This window comes from Chenopodium quinoa, unplaced genomic scaffold, assembly GCF_001683475.1.
Source record: "Chenopodium quinoa cultivar QQ74 unplaced genomic scaffold, ASM168347v1, whole genome shotgun sequence".
Lineage (NCBI taxonomy): Eukaryota > Viridiplantae > Streptophyta > Magnoliopsida > Caryophyllales > Amaranthaceae > Chenopodium > Chenopodium quinoa.
In genome coordinates, this window is record NW_018742309.1 from 4,248,537 (window position 1) to 4,262,468 (window position 13,932).

The 13,932-nt window shown below is 35.5% G+C and overlaps 1 protein-coding gene across 1 annotated transcript; it reads right to left on the bottom strand.

The window, feature by feature from the left end:
- Positions 1-4,136: 4,136 nt before the first annotated feature.
- LOC110688357 (protein STICHEL-like) lies at positions 4,137-12,999 on the bottom strand. Its single transcript, XM_021865101.1, has 6 exons — positions 10,031-12,999; positions 8,732-8,951; positions 7,396-7,959; positions 5,553-6,246; positions 5,108-5,186; positions 4,137-4,972 (listed from the first exon to the last, which is right to left on the bottom strand). The coding sequence occupies exons 1-6, from the start codon at positions 12,338-12,340 to the stop codon at positions 4,877-4,879; spliced, it is 3,963 nt and encodes a 1,320-aa protein (XP_021720793.1). The 5' UTR covers positions 12,341-12,999; the 3' UTR covers positions 4,137-4,876.
- Between the last annotated feature and the right edge of the window lie 933 nt (positions 13,000-13,932).

Genomic DNA, 13,932 nt, shown 5'->3' on the forward strand with positions numbered 1-13,932 from the left:
GAAAATTATTTTTGCTTAATCCATAATTACATAAAAAAAAAGTCAGGGAAAATAATGTATTATGTAGTACACATGTATGCATAATTAGTTTTCATTTCAAATTCCTTTTAACATGATTTTAATCTTCCTTTTATAGTAAGCAGTTTATAAACGGTTCGATTTATAAGCGGTTCGGTTCATAAATGGTTCGGTTTGTATACGATTTGATGCAAACGGGTTGCGGTTTGTTAACGGTTTGGTGTAAACGGTTTTTTCCTCTGGTCAAGCAGTTTCGGGTTGGAAACGGTTTTGGGTTAATAACAGTTCGGTTCTTTTTCGGTTTGATTTCATTTCAGTTCGGTTTAGAACTGGGACGGTTCATTAACGAGTTCGGTTCTTATACGGTTTAACATTATTCGAATCGGTTTGGTTTCGGGTTTACTAAAATACGGTTCGGGTCGGTTTTTGGTTTCAAAAACTCGGTTTTTAATCGGTTCAGTTTTCATTTGGGTCGATTGGTTTCAGGCAGTTAAACGGTTTCGGTTTGAAATTTGACAGTGCTAAGATTAAGGCTTTTGATATGGTGGTGATTGTTGATTTGTTTACATGCAAATTCATATGAGTACACATCGGCCTCGGTTTTTTTATATTTATTTTTTTACAAGGAAACGAATATAACTTAGTAAGGCTACCCATCAATGGGCGTACTCATTGGCCTCTTTTGTTGTACATCTGCACCATTCTCCTTTAAATAATTTGTCTTTAAATATTGAACATAGTTTACTCCCTTCGTTTTAATTTGATACTCTTATTTTTTACTTTTTATAATCAAATTTTTACAACTTTGACCAAAAACTCACAATAATATATTACCTCTATTTCATATTATTTGCAACGATTAGACATTTTTTACTCATACTTTATGTCAAATTGTTGCAAATAATATAAAACAGAAGTAGTACATGTACTAAAAAAAATAAAATAATAATAATAATAATTGGGAATTTCTCTTAACACTCAAATTTCTTTTTTTCTCTTTGGTAAATTGCAAAAATTTCAATTCTATTTGGTAATCTTCTGTTATTGATAACCATTGATAAGTGTTATTTTTATAAAAATCCTTAACTATAGTTAGGTTTTTTTCAATAGTTAGATTATTATAAAAATAAATTTTATAAAAAAAAAATTAACCAAACCCCTCCTAGCCACCAGTAACTCCTCCCTCTGCCAGTGGCCAGGTGCCCAACCCCCGATCGGCGACGCTCGGACTCCCCTGTCGCCGACCGGAAACCCTAAACCCAACCCAAAAATACCAGAAAACGCCCAAACCTGTTTAGGGTTTTGAAACCAAAACCAGGAAACGGGTTTGGTTTTCTGGTGGTTTTGGTTGGGTTTTAGGGTTTCCGTGGTCGGCACACAGGTGAGGGGGTTCGTCGGGGAAGGGAGTCGGTTTTCGTGGTGGTTTGGGGTGGGATTAAGGTCCGGCGGAGGGAAATGGGGGTACGTCAGGGTGGAGGGAAAGAGAGAAGGTGGGGTGGGGGAGGCTGGGCGTCGTCGGCCGGGGTGGGGAGGCTAGGCGTCACCGGCTGAGGGTTGGGCGCCTGGCTGCCGGCAGCGGGAGAGGGAGCTAGTGGCTAGGTGAGGTGGGGAGGGGTTTGGATTTTTTTAAGAAATAATTTTATTTTATTATTATTTTTGAAAGAAATTGTATTTTATTATTAAAAAAATAATCAAATTAACCAAACAACTTTAACCATGTTAAAATTTTAATAAAAAAATAATCATTTATGTTATAAGCAATAAAAATTAATTATATAAGATAACCAAAGAGAAATGAAATTTTTGCAATTTACCAAAGAGAAAAAGAGAAAGTTGAGTGTTACCAAAGAGAATTTCCTAAAAAAAATTAATCATGTGAGACATTGTTAGATTCATTTCAATGTGTAACTTTATAATATCAAATTTTTATGATTTTTGTTAGTACATAATTAAAGATATTGATGGTCAAAGGTGCATCTTAAAGACCGTACACAGTCAAAATGGACTTATTAAATTGAAACGGACGGAGTAATTATTAAGACCTATTTCTTGAAACTGTTGTCCATTTGTCAAAGCATGTACTATTGACCTATTGTACTCTTTGTAAGACGTGAAGTTGATCTGTTGGCAAGTAAATTTTTTATTTGGGAAATTATCATTGGTATACTATTGGTTTAGAATTTTATCAATGGTATACCCTTTTTAATTATAATTATCAACGGTATACCTGTAACTTTGATCTAATTAACAGCTATGACTAATCCAATAAGTAAACGTTTAATAACCTTTAATTTTTAGGGAAACTATTATTGGTATACCTCTGATATTGATTTTTCTCATTGATACACTTCTAACTTATTGTCTTCTCACGGGTACATCTAATGTATCGATTTGCTTAAAAATTGTCCGGTTAAGGTTTTGGGCTCATTTTAGCTCTTAATGGTCCAAATTTATCTCGAAATTAGCAAAAAAAATAACCAAAATGTCTCGTATGCATGTCAAGAAATGTCTCATTTTATGTGTCGTTATGTTTTACGTGCCAATAATTATTCGGTTAAGGTTTTAGTGGTCATTTTGACCCTTTATGCTCCTATATCGAGTTAGAAATAGGCAAAAAAAATTACAAAAATGCCCCGTTTTACATGTTAATAAATACACTTTTGTAATGACTTAGAAAACAAAAATAATTTAAAGTTATTGCGCATGTATTAATGTATTATAGTAGAAATAAAATTAATTATTTAAATATGAAACATTTAACGTTACATGAAAAAAAAAATTAATGAAACTGCATGCATATAATGTTGTCAATAACAAAGGAATCATTTATATATCACAAATAATACCCCTTGTTGCAAATAATAAGAAACAAAGGTAGTATATGACTAGCCACACGTTGTAGTGACTATTACTCGATTGATGTTGCAAAGGTTACTCTTTTATGGTTATAAGAGTTACCTAGTTAGTAATATAGGGGAGTGTAAGGGATTGCTTTGTTATTTTAGGGTTACTAAATAAGTATAATAAAAGATTACTCTAAGTTTATCAAATATAAAACTCTAAATTAACCTATTATCCTAAAAAATATACTTCCTTCGTTCTTTTTTAGTTGACACTTTTCTTTTATCAAGCTTGCCAACGTACAATTTTAAAGATAAATATATCTAATTATCAACATTGTAAAATTATAAAAAGTGGATATTAATAATATATACATTGAGACGATTTATAAGTCACAAAAGGTAGTCAAAGTGTAGTTTGTGAATATTGTAAAAGTCAAATGGTGTCAATTGAAAAAACGAAGGAAATATCTTTTATCGTTAACATGTTATCTAACGTGACAAGTTTATGCATAACTATAGGCTATATAGTGTGACACTGGCAAACAGGTCATTCGGGTCGACTTCGGGTCGGGTCACTTTTGAGTCAGGTAATATTCGGGTCAGGTTCGGGTCGAGTCGGGTCATTTCATGTTTCGAGTTAAATTCGGGTCGACACTTCGGATTAAGTTCGGATCGAATCAAGTTCGGGTCGTGTCAGTTCGGGTCGAGTCAATTTTCAAGACTAATTTTCAGGTCAAGTACGGATTGAGTCTGTTCAAGTTTGGGTCGAGTCATTAAAAATAAATTCACTTACAAATTTTGTGGGCCCTCTTATTTCAATAATAAGAGTAACTTTTATACTAGAATAATAATTAGAAACTAAAGTAAATTTCTTTTAAAAAAATAAAATGTGATTACCTATCGAGTCAATTCGGGTCGAGTCATTTCAAGTCGTGTCATTTCGGGTCGGGTCACTTCGGATTGGGTCAACTTTGAGTCCATCAATTCGAGTCACTTCGAGTCGGGTCAACTTTAGGTTTCGGGTCAATTTCGGGTCGAGTCATTTCGAGCATCGAGTCACATTCGGATCAAGTCCATTTCGAGTCGTGCTCGGGTCGAGTTGATTCGAGTTCGGGTCATTTTTGGGTCAATGATTTTGGGACAATTTTCGGGTTGCAGGTCGAGTCATTCGGGTCGGGTTAGGATTGCCATGTCTACATATAAGCCCATAATTTAGAATTTAATGGGAATTTTTTTTTAAAGTCAATTTCATGGAAATTTCTATATTCAAGTAGGTTTTTTTTTTTTTTTTTTTTTTTTTTTTTGAATGGATCTAATATTCAAATCTACTATTTAGGATTCATGGAAAGACTCAATTTTAGACACACTTGGCCTCATTTTACTTTGCCACCTCCCAACTTACATGTGTGTTATTCTTTCATTGGTATTTCTAACTAAATATGCCTTGAACTTTGGTCGCATTCGAGCACTTGTCTCAACGATTATTACTGGTCATACTCTTATTCAGTATGCCTATAACCAGATCCCAAGATGGCACAGTTAGATTGTACAAACCAACTGATTTAACTACATAAAATGAAGCCCTGTGCGTTGCTTTGATGGTTCATAAGATGCATAAACTTGTTTCTCCCTTCAACTCCTTTGAACTTCTAGAGCAATTTAGGTGTTTCTCCGCTTTTTTAGACATTTTCAAGCGTAACTGTGCATAGCGAAAGAGCAGTAGAAGACTCGTATGTCAGTTTAAACGAAGAGGATGAGAAAAAAAAAAAAACAAAACAAAACAAAACCAAAAAAAAAACCTTGAACTTTTACACTTTTCACCTCATTGCTTTATTACAGCGAGTGAACGCTCACCCTTCCCCCAGGCACAATAAGCATAGTTTAAGAATCAAAGAACTAGCTCTTGTGACTTAAAACGACCCACCCCTCTCGCTTAAGAATGGCCTAAACAATAAAAGAAAACTAAGATAGATAAATAAATATAAGTACAACAAAAATAAGTTCGGCACAGTAATTTATCTTTCTGCTCTACTCTGTCTAGACTTCTTACATTCACCAAAACATAAGAATCGTCCACCTTTGCGTGGTTGAACAGGATTCCCTTGGTTACCCTATTAAGATGGTAAAAGCAATCCATGACTCAAATATTTGAGAATGTAATAATACTCCAAAGAGAAGAAAGAAATAATTCAGGCATCCAACAAATGCAGCCAAAAGGAAAAAAGAATTCCGATAGTTCAACTTACCTTTCCCTTTCTTGGATGTCTGGTGTTCCAACAAAAAAGCATATTGCAGCCAGCAGTTCCCGGCCCTGATTCATATCCCCTGTAACAACCCAGGAGTATTTGTTAGCATGCAAAGAGTGTATTTGTCTCAAGTCTATAAGCATATGGAACTCTATATTAATGCTAAAAGAATTCATGTGTTTCAAATCGTAGCATCCATATTCCCAATTTCCAACAGCTACAACTAGCGAGATTTACATAAAGAAAAGTTATAAAAAGAGCTAAATTATCAGCAATTATTTTGTAGTAGTTCATGACTAGAGTTTGATCATACATTCTACTTTTACTAGTGATGTTAGTACGTTTGATGTCAAGAATTTCTAAATTTAACCATTATTTGATCAAGAAAGCGAAGAATGGTGAAAGACAGGATGCGAATGAAATAGAGGAAGGGAAGATAACTCACGGATAATCCTTGCTAAGATTGGAGGCATAGCCACTCTGATGCAACAAGCTTGGAGATATAGGATGATGGTCAATTCTTTTACCATCCTGATCCTTCTGCTGGGCTTTTCTGTCAGTAATTTTCAAAGCCTTGATCTCATGATTGAGTTCATCATCCCAATGGTTGGAGGTCAAATCCTTGGAATTCACTGGTAACTCATTAATAATCCCTTCTTGAGGCAAAACCTGATTTTTCTCAGGTCGTAGACGACTCATTGAACGAGGTGTACTTCTCTCAGCAGCCTGCAACCAAGCAGACTCCAGCCTTTGCTCACGGATAATGGATTCTATTCTCTGCATAGGGACCTCTTGCCTCCTCACATTAGTGTTGTTTTCATTCGGTTGGTCCAAAATGCTTGATGACCTTTCCTCCAACAACAAAGATGAATTTGACCCTCCATTTAAACTAGCAAATCCTTCTCCCTCCTTCATATTGACACCTGCACCTGATTTAATCTGCTTCTGTCCTGAGAATTCTAGTGAGCCAACCGTCTCTGTACTACCTAGATACATTTCACCCTCAGGTAACAGGATCATTCTGACCTCGATACTTCGTTCCAGAACCATCTCGATTGAGTTAGTGATGCTAATAAGAAACCGCTCAGCTCTGGACTTGACAACTTTGTCCCGGAATGCAATATACACAATGAGAACACCTACAGGCAGAACCTCTTGTCAGAGGAAATTTACTCCAAGTTTATGTGTTCACTCATCAAACGTGGAAATTAATATATAGGGAGTTAAATTTGGACATTATTGTTATTGTTCTCCATTTACTGGTAAAACTATTATTCAATGCTTACAAACTTTCATCGAATCCTGTAGCAACAGAATCTTCTTAAGAGTAATTTGATTCCACACAAAAAAAATTCAACTTTTACTACATACGAAAATTTTGGGTTACCTACTTACTGCGGCAATGTTTATGGATAAGACCATATTTGATTTATAATCCCTACCCACCATTTAGCTCAATCATTAAATTTCAAGCATATAATTATAACACCTGCTAGTTCTTCCACACCTGCCACCAGCATTTTTCACTGATGCCATACCTTACAGAGCAACTAAGTCGATGGAATGCTTCAAGTTACTTTCTCTTGATATCTGTCATAGCGTTGCACAAACCATGGTTTCTGTAAACCTTTTTTCTTGCTATTTCTTTTGACTTGGCAAAGAAGGTCTATAGATCCAGTTATTTCTCAAAGGCTTTTTAAGTCCCATGATACCCCTCAAAACAAACCCCATCTTAAGTTAATATTGGGTGAAAATTAATTCGAGCAATTAACTATCCACTTTTAGATTTTCTTTCGTGAAAATAAAAGATTAGGAGTTAAGTCACTTTCTAGTGACATTCCTGTGTGTATACGTATACTAGTTGCTAATTTAGTTCACAGTTAATTTTTTCTTTCAAACTTTTCTGGTCAAGTTATAGGGTTCATACCTTTACTATAATACTATGCTAAGACCAAAAACAAAGGATTAGGTGTAAACCTATTCACTGAGTCACTAATTCAGTTCTGTTTTAAAAATTCCCATAGAAGTTCTTTTTGCATAAATAAAAACTTAGACATAGTCAACACCCCATCTATACATCACAAAGTACTTCAGTTGTGTTTATTACAAGTACATTTTTAATTCTCCTAACCATCATTAGATCTCCATATACTAGCTAGTCAGTTTACGACCATTATAAATGTTGAAAGCCAGCATATAATAATAATTTGAAATGTCTCTATATATAAGTAATTTAACATATTAAATATGGAAACAATTGAAATAATAGATAGAAGTCACGTGCATACCTTCAACTTCAGCTATTGATAGTAGCCTTCCATGACAATGAAGAAGCTGTCTCAGAGTCTTGGAATGACACCTCTCAATACACTGTAGCCATAGGTCATCAAGGCCATCCATATTTGCTTGTCCTACAATCATACTTCCACCAATGAAATCTCCATGTGAAGCAGTGCTATCCATACTATTTACAGAGCGCTTGTGTGTTGCTTTGGAATTGGAACTTCCGCCACCAGTAAGCAAGTATGAACCCTCTGGATAACCTGATTTTCGATTACCCTCTCCAGAAAATAACGGAGGAGAAGCTGATCTTCGGGTCATATACATGGAATCAGAATTATGCTTTCGTCCAGAAGCATCTCTAGAAGCAGTAGATGGATCCTCATCCGTGGTTTTTGAGCTTTGCTTCTTGCTACTTCCTGACAGAGTAAATTCAGGTGATGTAACAGAGCCAAGTTGTAACAAAGTGGCAGTAAACCACGTGGAGCGTTCGCTGGAAACTCTCAGCTGTTTTTCAGATTCAGAAAGAAGCTTCAATGCATGTTTTAATTTCTCCAGCTCTGATTCTGACACTGCAAAAAAATCCAAATAGGCAAAAACCAATATAAGTGACTGTGACAGAGCTATTACGTTCATATTCAATTATTCAAAGCTGAAAGTTTACAGACTTCGCAATTATCAGGAACGGAACATGGAAAACCCAATTAAAGGAAAGCCTTATATTTTCATTAGAAGATTAGAACTTCAAGGCAATTTGTACCCAATGAGAGCTGGTAATCACTTAATTGGTCCAGAGTGATAAAGATAAGAATATATCTTCTCATATTTTCTGACAGAACAGCAGAAATTGATGCAATCATTAAACTATTAATCTTGATGTAAAAATAGCAAACTGAAATCAATTAAATTATTTTCATGAACATGTTGGGATCTCGTATATTTGGATGATAAGCAGATGCATGCATAAAATTTGACAAGCTCATTAGAGTGAGAAATTCTCACATTCTGTTATACTTTGTTTAAGCTAATATGAGTATATGACTATTAACAAAGGGATCATAGCATTAGTATTTTCTCATATTTCGGAATCTCAGATGATAAAAAATAGAAACAACTTCAAAAACAGATGGCACATAATCCTTGCCATCTTGAAAAAACATCGAAGACTTGCCACCAATAAAGATATGGATATACAGCAAAAGTTCTATTGGTACCAATGCAAATCTACAACGAATAACAGATTATAAGCTATGCAAGAGAATCACCCAAAACATCAAACAATAATGACAAATGTTCATAGAATAAGAAATACAAGGATTTAAGAGCTAGGTAGTCAGCACTTACAACTTCGGCCACTTAACGAGGAGTTACTACACTTGGCATCTGCGAGTTGGTATGACCCAGCAATGATGTCCATTATAAGACTGGCCAGTTGAGACATCAACACTAATGGATCAATCCCAGAATCCATCAACTCTCTAGCTCTTTTTACTGTCTCTGCAGTATTGGATGACATAGCCAACTCCAAGAGTTCCAGTAATTTGTCATCTGAAATAACTCCCACCTGTAGCATGAAACGTCAACAAAAATTTCTTCAATTAATATTCTAAAAATAGCTTAAGTGAAGTAATAATTGGAGTGGACTGAAGCTGCTTGGAATATGAGATAATTTTTTTAAAACTACATCAGCACACAAATACACATGAGCACGTATTTTATATATATGCGAGTAAAAAATTAAAAGGAAAAGAGAGGGAGAGAGGCAGGATACAATTACACATTCACAAAATGTTGAGTTCAATATTCCACCATAAGAATATACGAGAGTCACCAACTAACTACAAATTTATACAAGATTAGATGAATTATACATTTGAGCCCTCAATTTATGAATACATCAGAGTTCTGAAAACAGTCTTAATTAGGTAAGGCTGCCAATATCAGAGGGGTCTGAATCAGGCATGCATCATGCATAAAAAATGGATATGATAATTCAAACATAGATATGGTACCATTATTTAAAAAAGGGCCAATCGACCATAATAATACAACATTGTTTTTCCTTGCATGCCAGTTCCAATAATAAATGGTACACATAAAAATAGAAAACAAAAGGGAAAATCATTATGACATTACCAGAATTATATAAAGTGACAGGGTTACAAGTACGTTACTGAGCCACACAGTGAAGAATGAAGTCATACAGGAAAATGTACTTGTAATTACTGAAATATATATTGCACTCCAAGGTATCTGTATTGCCACAAAATTTTTGAAGTTGTGTAGCTTGGATACAAAAGAATTTGTTGCTTTTCAGCTTAGAAAATTCAGACTCAACCAATGTGGGGGAGAAACCCAAGTAGGTTAGTAAAAATGAGCTAGGGCTTAACTATGCCTCTCCACATGTAATAGCATAAGCAACGAAACATCCTCTGGTTAAATTTGGAATATGAAGTTGCAAGCATGCACAAATGCAATTGATAATGTAAAAAACAAACTTAAATTCAAAAGAACCCTCATGCCTTGAGTCTGGTCTGATACATGGTCATATTGATAAACACCTCAAATACCCTAGCTATTAGATGTATAGTTTAAAAGCATAATGCAGACAAACCAGCAAGGAATGCAAGACAGTAAACTTACAAGTTCATTTACAAGAGCAGTGGTAATTCGTTTCCCAAGCAAACTCAACTGGTCTAGCATAGTTTCTGCATCTCGAAGTGAGCCATCAGCGTTTAAAGCAATCAAATCCAAGGCATCAGAATCAACCTCGAGATTCTCTTCAGCTGCTATATTTCTTAGTCTACTAACAATATCACCATCTTTAATTTTGTTGAAGAGATACTTCTGACATCGTGACAGCACAGTGCGTGGCACATTTTCAAGATCAGTAGTAACAAATATGAATACAACTCGAGGCAGTGGGTCTTCAAGAAACTTCAGAAACGCTGACCAAGTCTTAGATGGGAGCATATGGCATTCATCAATTAATAAAATTTTGTACCGTTGGGAAGCTGATGAGGGTGCAGTCAACAAGCTTTTCAAAAGGTGTCGCACTCGATCAACTGCCTTATTATTTGAGCCATCAACTTCCACTAAATCCTTACTCCTGCCAGAGATGAAATCAGAACAATCCCTACAGATTCCACAGGGTTTTGTTCCCTCAGTGGCCAAACAGTTCAATGCAGCTGCAAAAATTTTTGCAGATGATGTTTTTCCAGTACCACGAGGACCTTGGAACAGATAAACAGGGGCAACTCTTCCCTTTGATATAGAATTCATAAGGGACTGGACTACAATATTTTGCCCAATCAATTCATCGAAAAAGATCGGCCGATATCTCTGACTTAAGCTCCTAATATTTTCTGATGAGCTTTCCTCTTCACCTTCCCCACTGGCAGCAATGAAGTCCGAACCATCTTGACTCCTATAGCTGGCCGACCACCTCCTCCCATCCAGCCGGCTCAAACCTTCCAAATTGAGCTCTCCAAAATTTGTAGACAGTTCATCATCACTATTAACTGTTCCAAAAGATGATTCTCCTCCACCATCACAGCTATTACTGAGCAAGGGAAGATGACCTTTGGCCATCTGCGAATGGATCTTCTGTTTCTTTGACCACGATAAAGATCCAGGTTGTTTATGATTATCTTTTTGGCTACCGCAGAGTAATTTACCACCTTTTCTCCTCAAAGTATCAGAAATAGAAGGAGAATAGCAACTTCTACAATCTCCCTTATGTTTGGGTGTCTTCTTTGACCAATAGCATGGAATTCCACATCCCTGACGACCTGGCAAATCTATATGATCCTCCTCGTTATCATCTACATCATTGAAAGAAGTTGTAGTTCCATCCCAGGATCCCACAGTACTAGGATTCTTGCAATTCGCCAGCATAAATCTGTTAAAAGAGCTCGTTGACAAGGCAGGAGTGCTAAGAGTATATGAGGAGTCATCCCTTCGACTACCTCGCAAAAGCCTATGCTTCTTCTTAAGCCTCGAAAGCAAAGGGGATTCACCTGATACTTGACGCAACTCATCAGAGGCACAATAATCTTCTGTGCCATCAGATTGATCAATTAGGCTAACAGAATCATCCTGATTCAAAACCAAACGAGTCGAAGGGCCACCATTCAGTGCCCATTTCGAGTTCTTATCACCTACACCAAGTGGTCTCTTCTGCGTCTGTTTTTGCAATTGGTGTCTTAAAACAACAGAAGAAGCACCTTTCCTAGATTTCTTCTTACCAACAACCCTCCTAACCCTTGTAGGTGACGCCATCGAAGCAAGCCTTGTGTCCCTGCATCTAAATGTGGTAGAATAATTCCGTTGGTGTCGACCACCCCTACGATGATGATCCCCTATACAAGTATCACTCTTAGAATCACCACCAGCATTTCGAGCATCACTCAAACTATCACCAACACTATCACTAACAACACTCCCATGAACCGAAGATCCATCATTCACATACTCATTATTATCATCATCATTCTTCCTCACATTACCACCAACACCCCCTTCCAAATCAAACCTACCTAAACTCTTCTCACTCAACGACCTATTACTCCTCCAATTATACAAAAAAACCCTCCTATCCTTCTCTTTCGCCTTCGCTTTATCCATCTCCCTCTCAACCCCATCATTGTCATTATTACCCTCAACCCTTTGCTTAAAATGTGGACTAACAACAACATTGTCATCATTTCTAGCAGTCAAATGTTCATGATTATTACCATTTCCATTAGTATTATGATAAAGAAAGTGAAGACTATTATTATCATTACTAACATTGAAAAATGATGGGGCCACAGATCTAGATGAACTTAAAGGGGATTTCCAAGAGGATGTTGTACCAGGATCACGCAATACTCGTGCCGCCTTTCGAATTTGCGTCAACTCCCTCTTCAAATGCAGCTTGCTTGGATCATACAACCTACTGCTTCCAGACATTGCCCTCTATTTTCGCCTTCAAATTTCCGTCTTCAAATTGATGATTAAAGCAATTAAATCTGCATTTCAAACACAACCTTCACAAAAAAAATTCAAATACCCAGAAAAGGAATTCACATTTACATGCAATTTAAAGAATACCCATCTCAATTAAATACCAAAAAATGAAAAAGGGTCCCCACTTTTTTTGAATTTATGACTTTTTGACACTCAAATCTGTATGTATCCCAAAAAATCCTCTCTTTCTAATAATGGAAGAACATTGAGAAAGTGAGATATGGTGAAGTAATGGGTATGTAAGTAGATCTAAAAAGTAATAAAATCTTTAATTAATTTTATAAAAGATTGCAATAATTAAAATTTATGAAGAGGAAGAGTAGTGGTGATGATTGAACAAGAAGTACTACTAGCTTAGCTAAGCTATACTAATTTCTAACTTTCTCTCTCTAAATTTGGTTAACTTTCTCTCTCTAGGGTTTGGTTTTTTAAATTGGCGCTCAAAGTTAATTATGATTGAATTTTTTTGGGGTCAAAATTGAAAATGAAATGATGATAAATTTGGGTTTTAATTTGTTTAACTGTAAATCCTCCCTCCAATTCCGGAGAGGTGTAGTAATTAGTAAAGCAGGAATCTTTTTCTCTAAGTAAATTTCGTTACTTCCCATATTAGATTTTATTTTTCTCTAAAAAGTATAATACTACATTTAATTTACTGTAATTATTTTTTAGTTTTTAAAAAATGAATTTGAGTGAGTATTTTTATTTTAAAGTGTGCATTTGTCTGTCACTGTCTTTGATGTCTCCTTTCTCTCTCATCACTTAACACAATGTTGTGAATACACAGCTTTCAAAATCTATCTACTACTACTATAGTCGCTATTGTTGTTGTTGCAATGTTTTTCGTAGTTTTTGTAGTATTATATGTTGTCAGGAAGTACTTTGGAGTGTGGACTGTTAAATCGGTTTGGTGACTTTTTGTGGTCTGTGTTTTTTAGCGTGTAGACGGTAGACCATTATTAGCTCATATATCATTCAACCGGTTGTACTAAAGTACAGCCACCAAGCTAAATTTAATCCAATGAGAAAGATGTACCTTCTTACTTTATAGTTAGAGGTTTAATTCGCACTGCTGACAATTCTCAAAGTGTATGACCCCTAAATAGTGGATCAAACAAACTTGAGGGTTGAGGTCCGGTTAAGATCCTCCCTTACCCCTAAGGAAAAAGAGAAAGAGAGAGAGAGCACAAGGTACAACTGGTTGTGAAATTTGCTCATTTGGCTTAAATGAGTGCAACTTGCATAAGTTAGACACATAAAAATTAAATTTTGCCCATTTCTAATTAAATGGGTAGAAATAATATTTGTTTGGATAGTGGATTAATTTATTTTGGTTGTATTTGAATTATATTGTTGTTGGTTGATAGAGAAGATTTATTTTGTTTATGCATGTTTAGTTTAAATCAATAGTAAACAAGAAGAATAGCTTAATTAGATTGATTTAATCATTTTCTTGAAATAAGCAAAGATAAATAAATAAATAAAAATAAAAAGTGCATCTTCAACAAATTAGGAAAAAAATCAAACAATAATTC

What these genes read in the sequence shown, in the direction of transcription:
- LOC110688357 (XM_021865101.1), bottom strand. Translation starts at nt 12,340, where the DNA reads ATGTCTGGAAGCAGTAGGTTGTATGATCCAAGCAAGCTGCATTTGAAG. An exon ending in AATCTTAGCAAGGATTATCC is followed by an intron (nt 5,187 to 5,552) that starts GTGAGTTATCTT and finishes GGGTTGTTACAG; the next exon opens with GGGATATGAATCAGGGCCGG. An exon ending in GACATCCAAGAAAGGGAAAG is followed by an intron (nt 4,973 to 5,107) that starts GTAAGTTGAACT and finishes CCATCTTAATAG; the next exon opens with GGTAACCAAGGGAATCCTGT.